Genomic DNA, 26,030 nt, shown 5'->3' on the forward strand with positions numbered 1-26,030 from the left:
AGACAAAAACAGAAAGTTGGATAATAGGAGTTAAAATATGATCAGTTGGAGATTGAAAGAGTGGAAAAAAAAACTTCTTCATCTAGAACCTCAGAATGAAAGACTTTTTCTATTAAAACAACTGTGCAAATAATTAATCAGCAACTTATTAAAATGTTACGAGACGCCCCTGACTGTTCGTTCCACAGGAAAGGAATGTTCGTTTCCAAGATACGTGCATTAGAATATTAATCTCACTTAAGGCCTTCATTGGAAATAAAATAAGGAAAGCGGGAGGCGAATAAAATTTATAAAATATGCATTATAATGCATATCTAGTAGTCCCGGGTCATTACACGACCAAGATGATTGCGATTCATTATCGCTACAATGTTGTCAGTTCTCTTGCTCTATTTTTGTTTGCATTAAGAGAATATCTTTTGATTGATGTTCAATTATAAAGAAACGGGCGCCACCTGCGTGGACGTTAACGAAGAATATGAATTTATTAGTGAATCGGCTTTTTCATCATTAATTTATGATTATTCGTAAAAAGGGGATTAAGTATCTGAAGTATACAGGAGCGGGTCTTTAACATCGTATTAATAACATTTTATGATATTTAATAAGCGGTATTAAAACGGATTTTATATAATTATGTTCGAGGTTTAGAATTGACATCTGGTAGGTCGCAGGAGAGGTAAGCAGGCTTTAGAAGCAAATTTTAGCTGTGGTTCTATATACGGCGGCATAGGGCAGCTCCAGAGCATCATAAATGTCTTTCTTAAGACAATAAAAGCTGTTGATCAACATTATCATTAATTACATTGATTAAAGGCAAGGACCTAAAAATTGAGCTTGTTTTTGAAAAGAATCGTTGCAACTATAGTTACAAGGAAAGCTGTATTTACTCGGTATTTACAAGAAAAATGTATTAAAGGAGTTGGGGGAGTTATTAAAGATAAGCACCTGGAAATCGAGCTGATATTAGAAACGAATCATTGCAACTGCTGTGTATCTAAGGGGAAAGCTACTTTGGCCATAGATAATGACTTTTCTGCTTTGGATCAATTCATCAAAGGATTTCGGGTTACTGAAATCCCGAATAATCATTCCGAGGAAATCATTCAAATTATAAGACAGCTAAATATTATTATACTATTAATTTGACTTTGAACTTTTTATGTCTTTAAGTTTAATTATTTATTGAATATTTTTTATGGATTTAAAGCCATTTTAAACTTTATAAAAAAATTGTAAGTTATGATTCTTTCTATGATTCTTTTAGGCAGATGAACTTATGGAATTTTACATCTTTTGATTCTAGAAATGTGGCATACACTTTTATATCTTCCAGGCATTTAAATGAATTTATAATATCTTCCAGTTATTTAAAGCCGTTTTTACATTTCTTCCTCGCATTTAAAATCATTCTTTTCAAGAAATTGAAGTCAGGCTTTTTTTTGGCAAATAATTAAAGCCGCTTTTATATCCGTTTCAGGGTTAAGAAAATATTTCTTATTTTAGTCCAGGTATTTGACGTAACTTTTTTATGTTTTTATCATTTAAATTTTTTTAAATTTCTTCCTGGCACTTGAAATCATTCTTTTGGAGAAATTAAAGTCATGGTTTATTTATAGCAAGGAGTTAAAGTCGCTTTTATATACATTCCAGGGTTTCGCAACCCATTCTTATTCTAGTCCAGGAACTTGAGGTTACTTTTCAAGTCTTTAAGTCACTTCAAATAATTTTTGAATATTTTCTATGTATTTAAAGCTATTTTGAATTAAATTGAAAATAAATACAGCAAGTTTATATCTTTTCAGTTAGTTAAACTTATTGACTTTTTAATACCTTCCAGGTATTTAAACCAATTCTTAAATTTCTTCTTGGCATTTGAAGTAATTTTTTTTGGAGAAATTGAAGTCATGTTTTTTTGTTGGCAAAAATTTAAAGTCACTTTTATATGCGTTTTAGGGTTTAGAAAGCATTTCTTGTTCTATTCCAGGCATTTGACGTACCTTTTTATGACTTTAAGTTACTTTAAACAACTTTTGGAATATCTTCCACGCATTTACAGCCATTTTTAATTAAACTGAGAAAAAATATAGTATGTTGTTACCCGTTCAGTCAATTAAACCTATGGAATTTTTAATATCTTTTAGGCATTTAAAGTCATTATTTTGAAAAAATTGAAGTCATGATTGATTTCTGGTAAATAGATAAAGTCGCTTTTAAGATGAAATGAAAAGTCTTTAGTCTCCCTCTACTTATTTATTAATCTGTCTTTATAATTTCCGACACGTTTCAGACACAGCGGTGTCCATCATCAGGGTACAAAAAGATTGAAATCATTTGAGTCCGTGGCAAAAAACCCTTTATTTATTATTATAATTTTTTTATTTTTTATTATTTCTAATTTTAAATAACTTTTTTATAATAATAAGTTTATTCAACAAAATACCGTAAAATAAAGTTTAAAATTAAAATATCTGACCCACAAAAAGTTAACCTTGTCAGGGGTTTATAAATACACAGAGTAATAATTTAAACAAAGTAGTTTTTTAGGTAAAAAAGTAAAGAAAAATCTTAATTTGGCACCATCAAACTTATTGCACTAATAAATATAAAAAGTACTTATGCTATTCGAGTTGTTACTCCTAAGTAGTGCTAAAATACATTTGAATTTTCAAGTTGATAGCATTACACAATAAACAATTAATGAAGTCTTGGAAGTATAACAGCCAAGTTGGTACTGATAACTGTTAAAATAGGGTTTTGACTCTAAATCATTAATATACTCTCTAGATTCGCTTGGACTTCACCTTTTTAATTTTACTTTAAACAAATATATAGAATTACTCCCAAAAAGACCAGCAGGGAGTGTTGAATAAATTTTTGGACACAGATACAAGTAAAAACGCTAAGCTAATATGGTGGATTTTCATTGAATTATTTTTTTATTTTTTCTTTAAATTATAAATAATAAAACATGTCGGACATTATAAAGACTGATTATTAAAGTGTAGGGAGATTGTACGACTTTAATTTTACCTTAATCTGCGACTCCACTGTAAAGTCGCTTTTGTATACATTCCAGGGTTTTAGAACCAATTTCTATTCTATTCCAGACATTTTACGTAATTTTTTATACCCTTAAACGAGTTTAAACAATTTTTCGGATATTTTTCATGCATTTAAAGCCATTTTGAGTTAAACTAAGGAAAAACGTAGTAAGTAATTATCCTTCCAGGCAGTTGAATTTTACATCTTTTTATTCCAGGAATGTGCCATAATTTTTCATGTCTTCCAGGCACTTCAAATTTAAGTTTAATGGAATTATCAATAAATTTTATACAAGATCCATTTATTATAATATTAAACTAACGTATATAAAAAGTAACAAAATTTGCAAATCGATATTTTAATAGCCAACAAACAAACAAATTGATCAGTTAAAAATAGGAGTTAAACAATATTTAAATAAATGAATAACAAATAAGGCGGGTCCTTAAAACTAAGAGAAAACATAGTAACAACATTGCTTAAAAACTAATTTGTAAAATAAAAAAAAAATTTGAACAATTTTATATACGAAAAAAACCAGATTTAAGCTAGTTCTACTGTATTTTATATTCCCTTACTAGAAATGCGATACGTTTAGCAACCGATATGTAATACCATCGTGCAACCAGCATCAAGGCACACTCGCAAACAGAAATGGGAGCAATAAATAACACAGAGAAGCTCATCTGCGAGCTATTCTACTTCATCGTCTTCTTCTTCTTTTGCTTTTATCTGTTCCGGTTCTATCAGTTTTTTCCCCAACCCGATTCCTTCCAAGAACAGTGAGATAAATCGATTTTTCTTATTACACCACGATAGTTCTAATGGCCACTTTCGCACCTCGGTACTAAATGCTTACGCGTGGTACCCTCTTATGTTTTAATCGGTTTTTATGGTAATTATATGTCAATGGGTTTGGTCTTTTTTTTTCATTCACTATTTAAACGCGAAACGTCGTTAAGCATGCAAATATGATTGGCTATGTATCGGTAAGTGACTATCGCTTTTAAATAATTTATTTAATGCCCTAGGAACGGGTAAAGGCGTCAATGACACCGCGATACAATGGCCGGAGAAACCGGAAGTTTGAAATACGTGCGGCCCCGGTGTTGACTTAGAAGACGCGGGCTTGTACAATAGAAAGAAAATGCCTTCGCGCCAACAGGTGGAGAAAATCATCGATCGAACCGCTTAGAATCGAATTAACTAGGATTGTTAGTGTACAAAATAAACAATTTATCAGTGTGAATTTAAACGACATTAAAAGATAGTATATGAGTGTAACAGTAGATAAAGCAGCGCCGGTAGATGATTCTCCATATAGTCTTGGTTTGTGCCTACAACTCAACCATATCCAAGTGGCCAACGAAATGCGCAGACGAAAGACTGCAAGAGTGAAATTTACGGATTTATGTATTTTTTAGTAATATGTTACAATAAATATAATATCTGTTATAGTAAATAAAATTTGATTATTGTAGCTGATTGTTTTTGCATTGCATGGCATAACGTTTTTAATTTAAGGCATTCATAGTATACAGAGGTGGTGTAGATAGAAGATACTTATTTTGAAAAATATCAACGTTATATAAACCGGCGATTCATATTTAAAAAAAAATCTTATTTTTCTTATTATAAAATCTTATTTTTGCTGTTTACTTTATAACGTAATATTCTACCTGGTTAAAATGTCTTAAGCCCTGTTGGTACTTGACTTATTTTAATTTAAATAAATATTATATTATTATTATATTAGATTACAAGATTTCTGATCCTCCTCTTATTCTACAAAATTTTGTTCAAAATCTGTATCACTTTCTGATTTACTACCAGTTCAATCTACATTAATAAATAGCTGATTACTAACAATTTCTACTGATCGTTCATCAATTAATAATAATTAATATTTAAATGTTGCCATTGTCAAAGTCATGACAGTAATTAAATACCTTCATAGATGTCTGTAGTTTTGTTGAATTTGCCGTTTGTGAAGGAAGATCAATAGTAGCTAGATCCGGTAAGTGGCAGGGACAATGCATAATGGGAGAGAAAATGGTATTTTTAAAATATATTTATTTATTTATTTCAATATACGGCAGAGCCAGTTTACAAAAACAAAATAGATAATATAACAATATAAATACAATACTAGAATTACAAAAAAAATATACCAAGATAAAACCTCTAAAAAAAAAGTCACCAACAGGGCTAAAAACTTAACACTATTCAAGAACGTAGGTTAAAGTGTAAAATTATTTTTGAATATTTTTTTTAAACGTATTTATTTTTGATTTGAATGACCGTAATCCGCCGAAAAATGGATCCAAACTATTTTCATTAAAGAAACGCAAAGTCCTAGTCTGGAGTACTAGTAGTGGAGAAAGATACGAAAAGTATATTTAATTCGAAGAACCGATTGTCTTTTTTGTTCTGTATACGGTTCTGTATCTTCTTCTAAGTGCTGAATGTTAAAAGGTGATCGTCAAGGTGAGTGTGCAGAAAAATTTTGATTTTTTTTTTGAAAAAATTGATGACCCAAAGGACCAAAAAAAAGATATACTCAATTTTCCCAAGATGTCTGCCTCAAAAAATCCAAACGGGTACTCCTAAGAAAATGTTCATAATTTTGGTACTTATTTTTTCCTGGAAAACTATTGGATGGAAAAAAACTTGGTGAAATGAAAGTTGTTTGGAATTTTAATGCGCATTAAATCCTATAGGGTTTTTTTAATCCAACAGTTTTCCAGAAAGTTGGGAAAAACCTCTTAACAGTTTTTTTCTAATTTTCTTAAAAACTATTGGAAATATGGACAATTTTTTTTTAGCATTAGAATCCTAATAAAAAACAAAATAAATAATAAGGAATAAAATTTAATCATAAGTCTTGAAATAAAGAAGCTATATAAAACGTTTTAAAAAATAGAACATTTAAAAAAATATATATTTTTTGAGAATGTTTTTTTTTCATAAACGTTCATAATTTTGGTTTTTAATATTTAAAAAAAAAACTATTGGTTAGAGAAAAGAATTTTTAAAACAAAAGTTATTTAAAATCTCAATACGCATCAGACGCAATAGAATTATTTTTGTTTAATCCATAAGTTTTCAAGAAAATTGGGAAAAACCTTTAAGCAGTTTTTCCTCATTTTCTTAAAAACTATTGAGAATATTTAAAATTGCCTCTCAACATTATATTCACAATAAAAAATAAAACAAGTCATAAGGAATAATATTCAGCTGTAAATCGAAAAATAAAAGAATTATGGAAGACTTTTGAAAAATTAGGTAAATTTTTTAGTGATTAAGTTGGAGACTTATTGCTTACTTATATGGTACTCTTGCTGGCTAAATACGTTGTTGAATTAGCTTTATGAACATTATTATTAAAATTTTATCTATTTTTATTTTTATAAATTTTTTGGGAAACTTGTTGTTTTTGTATGTAGCTATTTATGCTAAATAAAGATTATTATTATTATTATTATTATTATTATTATTATTATTATTATTATTATTATTATTATTATTATTATTATTATTATTATTATTATTATTATTATTATTAGAAAAATTAACATTTTTGTAAAAATTATTAAATTGCCAAAAAGCTTATAAAATTATACTCAAGTTTCCCAAAAAAAGTCTTAAGAAAGGGGTACCCATAGAAAATGTTTATAATTCTAGTTTCTATTTCTTTTGGAAAACAATTATTAAAAAAAAAATAAAACAGAAGTTGTTTAAGATATTAGCGTACATCAGATGCAATAGAAAAATAAATTTTAGGTCCAACAGTTTTCCAGAAAATTAAGAAATACTTTTTAGGAGATTTTAGTCATTTTCTTGAAAACTATTGGGAATATGGTAATTTTTCTTTTAGCATTGAATTCCTAATTAAAAATAAAATAAGTCATAAAGAAAAGCATTTAACTGTAAATCAAAAAAAAATGTTATGAAGGATTTTTGAAAAATTGGAAATGCACAAAAAACACCTATCACTATCATTTAATTGATCTTGATTACAATAATCGGCTATAACACTGCGTTGTAAACTAATTCCACAACCGGTGAGCCAAATTAGCAATTGAGCAATTAAATAAGCTACGGTTTTCATTAGGGTTTTGCCCCTGCGCATCCAAATTTCATCGGCTGGAGATGGTTGAGTTGTAGCTTTACTTAGCTGTGACCCTACTTACTAATACCACTACCAGACAAATACAAAAGGTGTTCAGAAAATAATAGTCCAACTGTCAAAATTTTATATGGTATTGTTGGTACACTGGTCCCTAAATTATGATAAAATTAAATATTTGTATGAGCCACAGACTCAACAGTAGAAGCAGTAGGTTGTAGATTGTCACAAGGATATTTTAATGTTAAGAACTGGCATTAATCCACAGAGTAAACTGTGATTTCATGACCTAGATGCCATGAAGCAAACTGAAACTAAGAGATGAAATGGGCTATAGATTAGTAAATTATAATAGTATTTTAGACATCTATATCTAGGGCAGATGATTTAATGGAAATAACGGGAATCAGCTCCAGTTTGAATTATAGAGTCAATGATTCTATATTTTCTGAAGACCAAAAGAAAGTATTATTTACCTAATACATTTCTTTTCTTAATGATCTTGTTGAAGTTTCATTAATCATTCTTATTAAAGCTCTTCTTTCTATCTGTCCACCTTGAAATTTCAGCACAAAGAATTTGATCCTAATAGACGCAAGAAAATAGCTAATCAGGTTTCGTAGATAACATAAAGCGACCTTAAGGCAATGACTTAGTAATGGCCATCTTTAACTAGAATGAAAGATACATATCAACATTAACAAATATCATATAACTGCAGCTGAACTAAACGATTAGCAGAGACTATCCAATTCTCTAGAAAACACAGCTAGTATATTATGTAATATTCAAAATAATAGCTGATGCTGCTGTTTTACTAGAACTGACCTACAGCCACATATTATTCAAATTATTTGGTACCATATAAAGAATAGAGGCAATACAATAAAGGTGAAGCTATAAGAAGCTGGACCTATAATTGAAGACCATTTGATAATCAGAAATATAGTATAATTGAAGAGGTAGAGGGAAACTATCATTAATTTCGGATAATTCCTGTATTCTAAGTTAGATGAAACGATTTATCACTGTATTGATGCTGCTGATATTGATTTATTTAAAATATAAAAAAAATTCATAATTAACTTTAGATACCTTAAAACGATAACCCATGCTTATAAAATCCACGTCTGTATATAAAATTCCGTACCTTAAAAAAAACGAAAGTAACCCCAGATTGGGCTGCTGACCCACATGAAACCGATATTTTTAAAGGCGCATTAAACGAAATGAAAAGTGCAGTATATTGACCGATTACCGACCGGAGTTAAGTAGAACATGGCTTTTGCATTATTAAGTAATTAAGTTAATTATCAAAATGCGGAGCTGAGTGAAAAGCGAAGTGGGTTTGAAGAGGAAAGTGTGAATAAAAGTGGTATATTAGTAACTTTTAATGACTTTAAGATTAACTGTAGGTGTTAAAATTTTGTTTGAAATATTAGTTTACTGTCATCAGTAATTATCCAATTCAACTCATACAATATTATTACCAAATATCATTAAATATTGCTTTTAGAATTGCAATATAAAATAAGTTTAAAACTATAAAAGTTTAAAAATATTGGACAATGACCTTGAAAGTTATAACACAAATTAAAGCCCAATATCTTGAAAACTTACTGAGCTAGGTATATATAACAAAAACCGAAATATTTAGAAAACTATTCTTAATAAATTTTATTAAGGGGTCAGAGCAATTCAATAAAAAAATTTAGAAATATCGACATTTTTTTGACATGGAACCCTAATGACCTTTAAAGTCTACTATCTTGAACACTTAGAACACATAGAACTATTCTCATGAAACAAAAAGCATGTTATGTAAAAAAGTTTCTATTACCAAATGGAAACAATTCGACTGTACCGAGAGATAATTTGTTACTATTTAGCTTAAATTAATTTAAAAAAATCACAGGGTAATGGTAAACTGAATCTAACCTGACCCAGAGCTTTGGCTACTCCTTTTCCTGTTTTTTTTTTTAAATTAGTTTCCAAGCTGAACTGTCGGCTATTGACCTATAACAACCTTTTTATCAAATTTTCAGCTTCTCCTCTCCTTATGAAGTGAAATTCCTATGAAAAGCTAAAACAGGATTACCCATCATTTTATTATTTGTTAAGTACCTATGGCTTGCAAATACATGATCTTCTTTAATTGTATATTTCAGAAATTATTGCTCTTCATTAGATTATTATTATCATCAAGTCCTATGTCTAAGATATGATTGACATGACTAGCAAGCGACCCAATTTTATTACTGGTTTTTTATAATCGGTATCATAATTTCAAGACAATATTAAATTATTGTCCTCGTGATTTGCATATATGATTTAATATTTCGTTAGTCCAGGTTATATGCAAAACGAACTTTTTCGAGGTTTTCTTAAAAGTATAGAGTGACTTCTTTACATAAATTCTTTAGAAACATGTGACTCCGATGACTATTGATCCGCAGAATCCTCGTCTTTATTTGATCGTAAACGGTCACTGTTAAAGATTATTGGATACTGTTTCTAGAATTGACGACTTTTTAAATCTTTTAATAAAAAATTAACTAAAAACTCATCAAATTATAAAGAATTTTGGTAATATCGGATAATAATAATGATCTTGAAAATCATTACACACTTTAAAGTGTAATATCATGAAAACTTACCGGGCGATGTTCATGTACTAAAAACTAAATTGTTCAGAAAAGTATTTTTTATAAATGCTTTTCAGGGTTCAGAGCAATTTAAGCAAACGTTTTTAAAATATCGATCTTTTTTGGCAGGGAAGTCTTAGGACAATGACCTTGAAAGTCATTGGTCACTTTAAAGTCTAATATCTTGAAAACCTATAGGGATATTTGCATGAGACAAAAAGCATATTACTCAAAAAAGTGTGCTTTTTAAAGCTGGTTAACCTTTAAAAAAAAGAGATAAATTTGTATTTCCAAATAGAAAAATTCGAAAGCACGACTTAAGCGAGAAACAATTTGTTACTATTTAGCCTAGAAAACGATCCTAATGATCGATTTTCAAAAAATCATTCAAACGGTAAAGGTAATTTCCTAGTTGGAGTTATTGATTGATTTTGATTTATTCGCAACAAAGCTCGTGAGATGTTATAGTTATTACAGTTAGGAACAGTTGGTAGACGATTGTAAATGGGTCGATAAAATACATAAAAAATGCTACTCTTGTGGGTTACACGGCCATTTATTGTCTACGGTCGGCAATTAGCGTCCTTAATTCCATACTTATGACAGTAATTAGTTATCAGTTAAACGTAGGCGTTAAGCCACAATTACCCTAATATACCCTCGCGCGTAGCAAAAATTTCTAATGAATATCCTCGTAATTATAGGGAGCGAAATTCTTCTTAATCGTTAAACAGCTCAATTTTAATGTCCAGCAGTATATCTTTAGATCAAAACGCTAAAATTGTATAATTACAGTACCTGGATGCAGCAATTGTCAGTAATTCATGTTTTTATGGGTACGCGTTCGCCTTGGTCTTATAGCCGTTTTGATGTTTATAGGTTGTTATTTATGTATAAATTGTACTATATGGTGCTTTTACTCTTTGTTTTTATTTTTTTTACTTATAGGAAATTGAAGAATCTTTCCTTCGTTTAGCTTTAATGAGAGCATATATCTATATAATTTTATATATTAATACATAATAAGTGTATTAAGGTTTAAGCTACACGGGCATACGTGTGATTCAATCTGACTTTGGAACTTGATATAATCCTTGAAAAACATTTTGTTATATTTAGTTGTATAATTACGATTATAATTTGAACAGATCTTATCAATCTAGGTTACTGAAGGAGCAGGAGCTGAAATGCATATAGGCAAGAGTGATAATTCCAGTTGAGTATATAAAGTTCTTATTAAATATACAACTGAGTCAACAGCTACTGAATAAGTAAGAGTTGAAATCCTACATTTTTTATTCCTGGAACACCTGGTAATAGCAGGTAAGATAGGAAGAACCAAGTAACCCTAAGAATATTAACAAATTTTCATACTTTTTGGTTTGTAAACAATCAGCTTGCAATAACATTGAACTGAAATATGGAGCGAGAACTAAGAAGTGATAAATCCTAGGTTATGAAGATCTGATTGGAAAGAGAGCAAAGAAGCAAGAGTTAAAAGACATAGAGACAAGGGAGAAGATTAAAGTAATACTTCCAGCAGAGCTTAGATAGAGCTAAATCAAAGGCTACTGAAGCAGTAAGAGCTCAAATGCTTAAATATAAAATATTTGGTATTCCTGGAACACCTGGTAATAGTGTGTAAGACATACAAGGATCTTAACGAATTTTCATGCTTCCTGGCTTATAGACTGCTTGCAGTAATATTGAACTTAATATTGAACCAAAAAGAATTAATAAATGTAGAATGAAAGTTCCGGCAGAACTCATCTCTAGACATAATCACATACTTATGTATAAATGAATTAAAGTCCAGTTATACTCAAAATATATACTTAACAAGAACTAAGAAAATTAGACTTTTCGTCAATTTATTCAGTTCATGAAGAGCGATTAAAGATATAAACGACTTAAGTGCTACTGAAAAAGAGGGAGCTGAAGTAAGTAGAGACAAGGAATTCTACTTTTTGAATGATATTACCAGTCGGGCTTATGAAGATCTCATTAAAGATACAACTAAATACAAGGGTACTGTAGAAGTAAGAGCTGAAATGCTTGGAGACAAATGATTTTTTTATTCCTGTACGACCTGGTAACAGTGTGTAAGACAGAAGCAACCAGACAGCCTTAAAAATATTTCCAAATATTTATATTGCATAATTTTATCATGATGGCTACTGAATCAGTAAGAGGACTGGTGTAAAAGCTCAAATGCTTAATGGCAAAATATTTTTTATTCTTTGAACACTTGTTTTTTATATAATTAGCAAACCTAAGGATATTTGAAAATCTGACGTTGAAGTGTCTTATGATACTAAACAGTCCAGTAATTTTCTTGTTTGATAATTTTGTAAAATATTCTGCTCACTTTGTTGAATGAACTCTTGCTTAATATAAACCTTTACATAAATTACTATTTCATACAAACCTCAAGAATTATTTTCTACCGACAACTGATAACACTAATCTATATAATCCAATATTAAGTTATTTACCATAAACCCATTTCTATACCGTCAATTTACTTAAATTATATAATCCATGTCAACTGGGTCACCGGACCATAAGACCCACCATATCGCGAGACATTCTTTTGTTGTTATTGCGATCACCATATCTGCAAAGCCGTCCTGGAATGTCGCCTATCTCTAAGTTTGGTTAATTCATGAGTGCCGCCATATTGCACCGGTGATCTCGTAATGCACGGTGGGTGGAGTCGAGGATTCAATAATGTCCCATTGTTCCCTCGCAAAAACAAAAGTGGATTTTATTAAAAACGATCGTGGACACGATTTTCTGTTTCGCTAATTTCACTTTCATTTGTCATTTCGTTTGACACATATTTTGAATCAATGAAATAGTAGAATAAGTAGAGTTACTGACAGCTATTATACATTGAATGATAATAGTAATGCTGATGAGACCTGGGTTGCATTTGATTCCTCGTTTGATCTTCTGTTGTAGAACATCTGAGTATCATGATTTATAATGAAAAATGAGAAGATACAGAATTTCAAAACTTATCATTTACATTGTAGATCTAATAAAACTTTGTATTTCTTCGAGGCATTTTAATACAATTTTTATGCATAGACAAGACTTGACAGATTTCCTACAAGCTTAAGTATATACATATACTAATTTTTTAGAATTACATTCATTTTTACTCCAAATTTTATATAACTACCTGGAAAATAATTCTTATTAGGCAATTCAAAGCACTTTATATGTATTTGCAGACTGTCATTGCTTTAATTGGATATTTTTGGAAATCCTACCGACTGCTCCAACTTATGCAAGTTCTTTACAATTTCATTATTTTTTAGCCCAAGTACTATTCACTTGTTTAAAATAAAATTTCTTGTATCTTCCAGGCATTTTAAATCAATTTGTATACATTGAAGGTAATCGTTAAATTATTGCGGATTTTGCTAAGCATCCTACTAACTGCTCCAACAAACGTTTGTAAATTCCTTAGAATTTCATTCAACTTCACTCTATATTTTACTCGACTGCTTGGAAGAATAAGTTTTTGTGTCTTTTCCTATTGGCCTTATTGTTTTTTCCTACTGGTCTTTTGGCTTTGTCTTTTGACTTTGTTCTTGAATTTTCTTCAAAGAGGATAAAAGAGAACGGTAGAAAAAATGAATTAACAGTCTTATCAAAACCCCGAAAAGGTATTTTATTTTTTCCAAGCACGTCAAGGAAATTTTGAGGCCTTGAAGACTGTCACTGCTTTATTCCGAATATTTCCGGTTATTCTACAGACTGATCCAATAAAACTTATATAAGTTTCTCAGAGTTTCGTAATTTTTTAATCCAGGTTTTATTCGCCTAGCTGGAAGATAATTATTTATTTCTTCCAGGCATTTAAAGTCAATGTTTATACACTGAAGGCTATCGGTCCTTTATTCTTGATAATTCTGAGCATCCTACTGACTGCTCCAACAAACGCCTACAAATTCCTTAGAATTTCATTTTTTTTTCTCAACTGCCTGGAAAAAATTATTTCTGGGTCTTTTTCTATTGACGTAATCTTTTTAGTTTGGCTTTCTTTTGGCCATATGTTTTTGTGTTTGTTTTCCTGATTTTCATTTTCTAGAAGCTAAAAGAACTTACAAAAAAAAACAAAGTAGAAATAAGAAGAAGAAGAATAAAGACATAAGAGAGACAAAGGGCATCCTACTAACTGCTCCAACAAATGTATACAAATCAATTTTACTCAACTGACGTATAAGCTATGATCACTTGAAATTGGCTTCACGTTAGTAGAATCTCGTTGCCTCAAAATGAAAGTTTTGCATAATAACTTTTGATTTGCTTAATACAGAAGCATGGAATATTCTGTATTAGATTTTCCTAAAGAATTAACCTAATAGCACAAGAGATATGTCGACAATTACAAAAAATGCCTTCTTTAGAAAGTTATGACATAAAAATCGTTTATGTCTTGCTTTTCCTACTTGTCATCAGATTATTACAGATCATCATTACAAAAGTGAAAGGCTTATTGGTTGTCTACGTCTCGAAATCATTTTGGTATTTTGTGTCACGTCAGCAAATATTCTTGCTAATTAATTCACAATAATCAGTCTTAAGATATCAGGATAATTCAAATTAGTCCTAATGCTATTGGACTTGAACGATTCCTCTAGAGTTATACTCTATCATTAATAGATTTAACACTCACTGAACGTAACAATAAGTGCAAGTATAATTTAAACTATATTACGTAACAAGGGCCGCGTAAAATCACTTTTATCATACGGTATATTTTGATCCCTCTATTCTATTATACTATTCACTGACTCCCGATAGAAAAAACTCAAGATAATTGACACTTACCGTTGTAGTTATGAAGTGCAGCCATGTCCAAACGACTAGCGGAAGAATTATCTTCATTTTCGCTGAAAAAAAAAGAAAGAAACCAAAAGTTAGATGGCGTGTAATTAAAAAAAATATTAAAGAGACAGACAGGGTCATATATTTGGATGGCGATGAGAAAAGGATTCGCAACTATACAGAGAAAATTAATTTTCTTATAAGCTTATTGCCAGCCATTAAGTCTTAACTATGAATAATAAAACAATATGTTTATGGGCCAATTATTGTCCTACCACGGAACCTCTGATTGCCCATAAAATCTCTTATAGATTTTCAGTCTGGTTTTCTCTACTTTAATTGCAGAGATTGAGCAAATTAACGTAAACATCCATTAAGATTAATTATAGCAGAATGATTATAAGTTGTTAGTTACGGTCATCGTTAATGTTCATTTTCAGATTTTAGATGTTTAGAGATAAGATTATATTATAGGTTACTATTAGCAGAGGGAGACTTCACAAAATCAAGCAATTTAAGAATTTAAGACTCATGTCTATTTATTTTATGCTTTATTTTAAAATGTCAATTTTGCAAGTTAAGGTTGGGTTATATTTTTTTGTAATAATTTAAAAGATATAAGCTCAAAACCAAAAAATAATTTTATACACTCGCCGGCAAAAAATTCCACCACCCTGAAATATTGGCCAAGTTTGATGTTTTATAAATTTTTTATTTTTTATCAGATTCTCACGATTTTGCCATCAGTTTTTAGATACATTTGTTGTGATTTTTTAAAATCATTTTGTAAAGTCGCATTTTTTGATTAGGCTATATTATACAGAAGTAAAACAAACTGTTGTTTTTTCTCGTAATTTCAAAAGACCCTGTAGGAAAATTAAGGTGGATAATTCTGTTTACATACTGTTCCTTGTAATCTTTGATGTATTCTAAACATTTTGATTTTTGATTCATTCCATTATCTCATTTCTGCTGCGAGCTGCAAATTTTTTATTAAAACGCTGATTTGAAGCTTATTTTTATATAATTAATGTCAAGTTTTCGGTTAAAAATTATCGACGTTGGTTAAGGACGCAATTCATGTGACATAAAGTTTGACTTTGTTTACAGACGGGAATTTTTACTAGACGACAAGGCTCTGGCAAAAGTAGAATGACCACTGCAGCTGATGATCACTTTGTCACCATTAGTTCTTTAAGAGATCGAAGATCTACTGCTGTGTGTCTAAAAAATGACTTGCGAATACTTCATGGAGTAAGTGTAAGTGAAAGAGCGATACGTAGAAGATTAGCAGAAGCTGGACTTTAGTCTATTAATTTGGTAATCTGCTAGAATGCACCAAGAAGTAAAAGTACTTTTTGTTCTAATTTCATTGAAGTTTCTTTAATTGAAATAAGTTTTCTTCTTCAAGGAAGTTTGAATCGTGTTTTTCTTCTTTTAATATTCAAGTTAGGATCTACTGCATTTTGGTAACCTACTGGAAAGCTGTTGGTTGCCTGGAAGAATTAGAAATCTTTTTCCAGGCTGTTCATTTGATTTTTGGTGCCTTGTGTTGACCTAATAGAAAGCACTCAACTGTTTGAAAGTGATAAAAAACTTTCTTCAAGCAGTTGAATTAGGCCCTAGTGATCTTTGGTGACTTGCTGGGGCATATTTTTATCTTCTTTTTCTAGGCAGTTGTTCGGTAATTTTTTTCAAGTAGTTAAGGCACTTTGTCTCTTTTTTTCCTTTAAGAAAGTGCTTATCATATTTTTCTTCTTTAAACTTGAATTAACCTTAAAGAAAGTTTGATTGGTAACGTAACGTTAAATAAATGTTGCATGTAGACTTAAATTTTTAAAAAGAACATTAATCTATTTTTAGATATCAAATGATATCTTAAAAACATAACTCATATAGTCTGTCGAGTACATAACAAACATCACTCATATATACTGTAGTGCAGCCTTACCTTTGCTATAATTTCTATATTTCCCAAATTTACCAAAAATGTGATGATTCAAAAATCAAAATATACGTAGATCATTTGACATTAATAACACACTTATTTAACGTTGGTTCAATAAGCAGAAACAACATTGTCTCAATTATGACATTGTGCCCTCTTATTATAACGTAAATCAACATCGGAAAGTTTCGGATAATCAACGTTAATTCAACTACACCTTGCCTAAGTAAAATATAAGTCTTTAAACAAATTATAAATTAGTCGAGGAAATTAAGGAATTTTCCATTGATTAATTTTTAAGGTATTATATCCATTTAGGTTATGCTTATCTTTAAAGTCTAAATTCATGGAAAAATAAATATAAGGTGAAATTAGGAATTTTGTATTAAATATATATACAATTTTATTAGTTCCTAGTAGATCGAATTATTGATTATAATATTTATTTGAAATTTTAAGTACCTTTATTGGCCTAACTGGAGCTATTCGAAAGGGTGTGAGATTCTAATACTATTGGAAAAATAAATTTACATATTTTAATCAATAATTTTCTAAAAATTAATTATTATTTTGACTCATACTCTTTAGGACTTAAATAAAAAGGCAAATAAGTGAAAGATACCAGTAAACTAAAACAAAAAAAATCACACAATTTCCTAAAATTTACCCTGTAGTCTAGTTATAAACATGGCAATCGTAACCATTCAAGTTACGCACAAGTAAAACATTATAAAATTAAAGATTTTATTATTTAATACGATTTAAAGCTATACAGGATTAAATTAAATTAAAATAACAAAAATGTATTCCTAGTAGCTTAAAATGCCTCTAACCCTAGAAATCACATTTGTTTAATAATATTGTTTATGTGAATATTAAAAAAAATAATAAAATACACCCTGTATCATAATGAAATATATAAAACTTGATATTGCTTTAATAAAATAATTGTTTAGCCTTGCACAAGTACTTGGCTATTATATTGAGGTGCTTAGGCCAACCTTTCACATTTCCAAGTAATGTAATGTATAATTTAGGTATTGATTACGAGAACCATATCAATAATTTAGTATCCGAATGATATTGACTAGTTTTTGTCACTACAACATTATCGTTACGCATATAAATGGAAATTAATTTACTAAGATTTTTAAACTGAACATCTTTACTTATAAAAGCAATGTTTACAAAATTTGCATAGGAAACGGTTTTAATTGAGTAAAAATATGTTGGTAATTAGTAAGAGAACAATTGTTTCACGCAGTAGCCTATTATTAAAATGCATATACATATTTACCGCTTATGTAAGAAAGTGGTATGTAAATTATGAGAAGTTAAAATAAAAAATCGTTTCGTAGCCATTGGTAAGACTTAAGTAATATTTTATATGCTGTAGTAATTTCTTTCAAGAATTTCAAATATAGAGAAAAATCATGTGACAAGGTAAGACTTATCAGCTGTCCAGTATATAAAAAAGGTTTAAGGATTTTAATGATCATGCAAGTAGGGCTAATAATAATTACATTATTCAAGGCCTCATTACTAGTGGGTATTAATAAAATTCCTTAGAGGCACCTGAATTAGTTTACATGCATAATTTTAATGGACATGAAGGAGACAATCATTGTATAAAAGATTTTACGTATCCAAAAATTAATTTAAAAAAGGAAAATCAGTTCTAAATTCTAATAAAGTCATGTAATTTCTCATTAGGAAAATTTATGACAGGCACTTAAAAAAATTAGTTAAAATGCATAATTTAAGTGTATCTGATGTTTCCTAACATTTTAATATGCCTTGTACAAAACTCAAACTGTCCAAGTTTACCAAAATTGTAGTTATTGAAACGTAGAAAATCAATTAAAAAATATAATACGGCATAACTTACCAGCTGTCCAGCAAAAAAAACTGAGGCATTATCAGTTTTAAGATTTTAATAATTATGCAATTATAGCTAACAATAATTATATTATCCAAGGCCTCATTACTAAGGGGTATTAAGAAAATTCCTTACAGACAGTTGAAACAGCTTAAATGCATAATTTAAATGAATATGATGGCCAACTTTTCCAGTTTTATGTCCTTTTTGGATGACACATAAATATGCAATATGCTGTTAGCCAAAGCTTATTATTAAACTTGGTATATTTCATATTACGACCCAACTAGGTATTTTTACACGCCATTAATGTAATAATTATTATTTGTAGCATGAAGACAATTAGGAGATGTTACACCATGCAAGGTCGGGCTTAGGCAGGAAAATTGTCGATTTATTGTGAAATTTTTTCACCATTAGCCAATTAAAGGTTTTAATTGAAAACGGAAATTATATTTTTTTAACCGCATTTTAAATTTATTATTTATTTGCATAGATAAGGATCTCGCCTTCGAATAGAGGTTGGAAACGATCAGTAATTATGACATCTCAAAAACATCTGATGGAAATCTTTTAGATCATCTTGGAATGCATAATCCATTTAAGTTATGCCTACTAGTAAGTAGAGTGTTTATGAATATTCTTGCACACACCATCAAGTTACGCACTTCAAGACACAGTTGTTCTTTACAAAAATGAAAAACTGCATAAGAATTCACATTTCAAAAACAGTTATAAACTTAAGCGCATTCTTACCTACAAACGCATTTCTACACGCATACATACATTTCAAAACGTCAACGTCGCCTGCCTTTTTCGCTAGCAGATCCTTATACACTCCAGATCTAGCACCCATAGATTATATTGTTCTCCTATCCGGATTTAACAAGGCATTCTCTCGGTAATTAGATGTCAAAGTTAGACATCTGAATTCATTGACTCATTCAAAAGTCGTTTTGCAAAGAGGCTGGTAAGACAGGCTTATCGCAAAAGTGCTTTATTATTATAAGACGATTATATGAAAGTTTTTTTTTTCGGTTGTTTTAGACTGGGGAGCTTTTGTGTTTGTGCCGCGATGCGTCGAGATTTATTAGGGAGTAGAGTTAAGATTAGTCGGGGTTTTAATCAAGATTTAGTTGGGTGTCAGACGGGTAAGGATTATCATTATCATTGCTTTTTTTTTGTATAAGTGCTTTATTTTATTTTTAAATTATAAATTATTTGGATAAAGGTTTAAAGGATTATTTTTATTTTTTTGTTAAATGCAAATTATAATATGATTAAAGGGCTTGATGAGAAATTAATGTTAAATATTATGTATACTGTATATATGTGATAAACCAGAGGGTCAGCTAAAAAATTAGTTATTTACTAAATATGTCAGGCCACAAACTGTTTAATGTTTTTTATTTACAATTGCACTTTTACACTAAAAATTCCTTATAAAAATGCTTTTTTCTTGAAAAAGTACATTTATAGATATTTGCCCTTTTGTCAAGTTGCATAACTTAATGGCATACAAGTAGCTTTTTACTAATAAAGCTTAAGCTGAAAAAATATTAATGAAAATTTAAGTCCAATGAGAGGCTAATTGATCATTTTGGTTTAAAGACATGTGCAACAATACTTCTACCACATTGGCAAATTCATAGATTTGGCCTTAGGCACCTGATAAGGAAGTGGGAGGCTTGTCTTTGGATGGTTTTAGATTTGAAAGAGGTGCTTGACAATACTCCTTTTGCAGAAATTTGACAAACACTTACATTGTTTGATTAGATGGATTGAGGCTTTGATGATCTTCCCTTGTAATGGAATCTGAGGAAGGAATATTGTTTCCAAGTTTGTGGTGTCTACTTGATCGTCAAACTAATGATCCAAAGAGGGCAGTTCTGTACACGTAGGTCTACGTAGTTGTACAATAACAAATATGAAAAAATGACATACTTCCAACAATGTTCAATTAATTTTTGCATTTTTTGCTTTTTCATTAATAAGCATAGCAGTTTATGCATAAGAACTGCCAATTGTAAAGAAAATAGATTTTCTACGCGCACGACAGCCCAGTACCCATATCTTCACAGAGACTCATCATACTTTCTTAGGCCATAAATAAATCTGCAGCTTTTGCAAATGGTACGCAGTGATTTGTCTAAATATGAAAACTAAATAATATTGCAATAACTCATAATAGGTATTACTAAAGATTCGCATAGCTTTTCCTTGCTTTTAAAATTAATTCTATTTTTGTTTACATAAAAATGATTTTTTAATGATATTAGAAACATGTAACTTAAAGCACAACTCATCATCAAAAAACAATCATAATTTTTTTGCAGAATTAACCAAACTTACTCAGAGTACCTTCCACTGAAAATTTTAAAACGTCTAATGCAAGTCTTTTTTTGTTCCTAGAAGAAAAGCACATAATACAACACTTAAATGGATTGAGCTTTAAATTATTTTGTGAGGAAATGAAGGGAATTCCAAAAAGACTGTCTAAACGACATTTTTTTAAAATATTTTACATTTTTTGGCAGCCGTCGTTTATTTTATTAGATACCTCTAACACAAATTAGTCCTTAAAAGACTAGTAAATTTGCATATATTTTGTTAAAGTGTGCACCAGGCAGTACTTACAATATTAAATTTAAAAAAACAGAAAAATGCATCAGAAGTAAGGTAGGTTCCAAAATAGATCCCTAAGACACTTCTAATGATACATAATAATACCATATATATTTCTCCATATACGTATATGGTAAACGTATACGTATATGAGAAAGTTTGATTTCCAGGATCATCTTTTGCTTTTCGTTGGATAAGTGGGATCTAAAAAATTATTGAGAAACATGATAAAAACCATAAGCCAATTTTGCTATAAGCAAATTATGATCTTAGGTGTTAAATGCTTCGGAAAAGTCTTGTAAATATTATCCCAGAAGAAAATACCAATAGCATAGCAAAACTTTTTTATTTTTACCTATTGCAACTAAGATTAGTATTTGGAAAGGATTTGCCAGTTCTTTTTTACCCGAAAAATTGCTTGGAAATGTTAATTCAATTATAAATGCATAAATAAAATGGGTATGATTATTTCACTTAATGTGAGTAATATTAATTAGGTATATTAAATTTGGGCCAATTTTTAAACCAATATACTAAAGTATTCGTTTTAGGTATACTGGTGGTAAGTGTTGGTATTATTGATCAAAAATTCTCGCTAAATCTAAATTTAATCAATTTTATTTTAAATCGAGATAGGACAATCTATAAACAAAAAAAATTTAAATAATTTCAAACTATATGAATGAGGTTCGATACAAATGCGAATTAAACTGAGTTTGGACTATTTTTATGCATAACCTAATTCGATGGCTACAAAAAAATAACTACAAAAAACACAATTTTGAATAAAGCAAAAAATAGCATTTCAAAACAATATTCTAGCTAACTGTTTAATATTGAACGATAGCATATCAATCAAAAGCATTTTTTCTTATGAAGTAACATTATAATAAATAGGATTAACAGTAAAATGTGTATTTTCTTTTTTTTTGTGAAATTGGTATAGGTTTTTGTTACTCCTATAAGTAGTTACGTTTTTGTTGCACTAAAAAATGTAGATATGTGTACTGTTGGATACTTTTATTAATATAAAATATTAAGAAACACTTATGAAATAAACAGTTTTTTATTCAGTTTAATCACCATCTTCATGGTCGCTGAAGTTTTCAGTCTCCTCTGTTTCATGAGATTGATTTAAAGATGTATAAAAAGCATGATACGTCTTAGGAATAATATCTTGACAGAGCTCCATAAGATTTTTGTGTTTTTTGGCGAAGATAGCAATAGTACTTGTATACATTTTTCCAAGACTTTCAACTTCTTCCACTTTTTGCTCTTTTCGTAAGCTTCGTCTTACAGGCATCATCGAGATTTCAAACTCTAGGAAGGTTTCCGAATCCATTTCGTATTTAAAAAACACTGTGATTGGGCTCTTCTTTTTGAACTGAAACCAAACGATTTTGAGCCAATTTATTTTGTTTCCATGTTTATCTAGTTTTCTATTATGTATTGTTTTCTTTGTCAAACTATTAAAATCTAGAAAAGCTGATTGATCCATTTCAATTACTTCATACTTTAACTTTTTGGAAGCTGTTCTTATAATAGTGTACCAACCAGACGGATGAAAAATGTCTACATTTTTACTTTGTTTTTCAATTTGCGTATGGACAGAATCGCATTCCATCATGGAATGACCAGCCATAAAGAAAAACTGATTAATTATAAAAATGTTTTCAAAATTTTTTATGGCATAAAGGAACATGGCAACCATATTCACATTTCGATTTTGCCCACTGCATGTGTCTGAAAAAAAATTAAATTCCCTATGCTGCTGGTTTCCAGATAAATATTTCCAGATACAGGAAGCAATCTCTACGGAACCGCGTTTAGCCATTTTTTCATGACAAACATAATTGTTTGCCTACCTGGAAGCAACATTAAAAACTGTTAAGTTATAGACAGCCAATCTGCGTTTATAAAATATTTTTTTGCATTAGTTTTTGGGTAATAGCGTACAGCGTCTAGGTCAAATTCAGCTAATGAACAATCACCAGCAAGTGCCTTTTCTTTTATAGAGCTCTTCATGTTTCTGGCTAATATTTTTCTTTTTAAATGACTATCGTGCTCATTCTGTTTTATGACTTGCTGGTCTTCGGACAAGTGATCAAACATTTGTCACACATATCCTTTCTGGGAGTATGAAATGACAAGTTAAACTCGGTTTTGAAAATATTTCTGTCATACCAGAGCTTTTCTGGAATAAGGTTTTTTTTTGAGCAGTCGTCTTTATAGAGGTCATACATAATTTGAACATTTAAATCAGAAGCCAGATATTCCTTACGGGTGTCCTTTCGGCACTAGTGAGACGGTACTTGAGAAAATAAATTGATGTGATCAATAATATTTTGTTTAACATTTTCAGGGCGTTTATTTCCAGGTACATGATGACCTCTTTTCTCAGGTTGTACTATATGCTCAAGAATGTATCGCCGCTTACGTGCTAACTGAAAAATATTTAATTAGAGATCCCAAATGATTTAAGCGCTGTTGCTTCACTATGGCTCCAAACAAAAATGTTTTTTTGTATTTACGCATGACGGCACCTTCTTTAATATTAATAATAACTCTTCCGTTTCTTTGGCACTAAACTCTTGAAGAATTGAACATCCGTTTGGGTATTTTAACTGAATTTCGCTAATTTTGTAGTTACGTCACTACGGTTCTAAGCCATCGAATTGTTGATCAAAAATTCTCGTTAAATCTAAATTTATTCAATTTTATTTTAAATCGAGATAGGACAATCTATAAACAAAAAAAAATTAAATAATTTCAAAGTATATGAATGAGGCTCGATACAAATGCGAATTAAACCGAGTTTGGACTGCTTTTATGCATAACCTAATTGGATATTATATCATTTTTTTATTCTATTTTCACGTATGTATGAATCTTAAAATATAAAATGGTAAATAACTTTGGAATATAATAATAATAATCTCTAAGTCTTTTATTTGCCACTGTTTACATGATACTATTTAACGGAATTATTTAACATCTTTAATTATATCTATTTACGAAAATGGCAAAAAGGAATTTAAAAAATAATTTTAAAAAGATACAGGTTTAACCCTATGTGTAAAGTAAATTACAAAACTCAAAAAGAAAATAAAATAATAAGTTCAAGTTATCTATAAATATACATATTTACCAAATAATACCATATTATCTATATTACTCATAACACAATCCTATACTATTTGTATATAGTGTAACAACATTGACGCCGATGTTGAATGACGACCGTATGCATTTGATTTTAAGTTTAAAACTATTTATTACATTTCCTTAACTGTGGCATAACTAAATGAAAAATTCAGTTCATGCTTAAATTGCTTGTAAAGAAAATTAGTAACTTCTTCTGGGCAACTACCTAACGGGGTACAAAATTTAACAAAATAGTTATTATAATTGTTGGGATCTTGCAGACATTTTTTAGACTTACATTATTCATAGATCTCCATTATTATATGAAGTATATATTATCCCAAACGATAAAGTTTCATTTTCATCTAGTTTCCGCTAGTTTCAATACTACAGAATATAGCTTGATGGTTACTATTTAAATCAGCGTTAAGTACTACCGTACTTAGTATTGGTGCAATACCAGTAATACGAGCTGTAAGACAATTAAGTGAAATATTATTTGTTAAATGAATAATATTAATATCGCTCAGAATAATAATGTTCTCATGTTGTGGACAGGTATATGCTAATATATCATCAAAACAATCAACACAATCTCCTAAATCTAACCTTGTGTGTCAGATTTCGGGAATTCTATTGATTGTAGACTGTTCCAATAAGAAAAATTGTTTTGTCTATATTTAACTTAACAAACCCTTCAGACCATCAAAATAGTTAAGTAATGACATTTGTGCATATCAAGCGCTATTACTAAACAGCTACTTGCACTGTTTATTGTCAGCAAAGCTAAGCTTCAAAACCTTAATATTTTGACTAATAACTTACAATCATTTAATAAAGACTTTATGTATAATTTTAGAGCTTAAGTTAAATTTTTTTATACGAAAAATTTCAGAGATTTCTTTAGGTCATTATATACCATTATAACATGTCACTAAAATGACCCACCCTAATATTATATTGCAACAGTTAGGAGTCGACGGGATCGATTTCTTCTAAACACAATACATGTTACTGTACACACATAATAAACATATTCCCGTTACATGTTCTTTATTACGTTCAAATACGAGACAGGCTACTTACACCTTATTTAACACTTTGAAGATTGACTTGTTACACTGTGGAAATTCACATACGGATAAAATATCAAAATTCCGATTTGCATTTAAATGTAATTAGCGCGGATGATTAACATTTTATTTCGTACCATAATTAAAAGAGTAATTACAAGTACAAAAGATGTTGGAAGCTATGGAAGCGAGGCAGCGTAACGAGAACATTTAAAAATAGTGTAATATTTTTAATACGATGATGTATTAAATATTCGAATATTAATACCACTTGTAAGTAAACAAACCAAACTAAACAATAGCCAAGACTTATTTTAATATGGTTAGTCGGTATCAAAACACAGTTAAGAACGATTTCCGTTAGCCGTGGTTGTATATTAGGCCGAAAACATTGAAACTCTTGGGAATAAAGACACGAAAATGTAGGCCAAACGAACAAAGATTCTAATCGGCATATTCATTTCCCTGGTCCGTGGGTATTCTTCGAAAAAATCGGGTGTTTATTCTTCGGCCGCAGTTGGATGGCTTTATATTGTAAAATTGTTTTCTTGTATTCCTGCAAGTAATAAAGTTTGGCTTAATAAGTCTTTAATAAAGATGTTACGTTTTTTAAATTACCTTTTTAGATTTATTGATCTCAATTATTTAAGGTTGAGCAATAACCTTTAACGAACTTATATTGCTATATAATCTTATATTG

The 26,030-nt window shown here is 29.7% G+C and overlaps 1 protein-coding gene across 3 annotated transcripts in view; it reads right to left on the minus strand.

The window, feature by feature from the left end:
* LOC126742219 (uncharacterized) overlaps positions 1-26,030 on the minus strand; it is a 256,857-nt gene that overhangs the window by 195,409 nt on the left and 35,418 nt on the right. For all 3 annotated transcript variants that reach the window (XM_050448830.1, XM_050448829.1, XM_050448827.1), the window contains exon 2: positions 14,665-14,726. In XM_050448830.1, coding sequence (XP_050304787.1) covers positions 14,665-14,726 — 62 coding nt within the window. The remainder of the gene's footprint in view (positions 1-14,664; positions 14,727-26,030) is intronic.

The sequence above is a fragment of the Anthonomus grandis genome, chromosome 11, assembly GCF_022605725.1.
Source record: "Anthonomus grandis grandis chromosome 11, icAntGran1.3, whole genome shotgun sequence".
NCBI classification, from domain to species: Eukaryota; Metazoa; Arthropoda; class Insecta; order Coleoptera; family Curculionidae; genus Anthonomus; species Anthonomus grandis.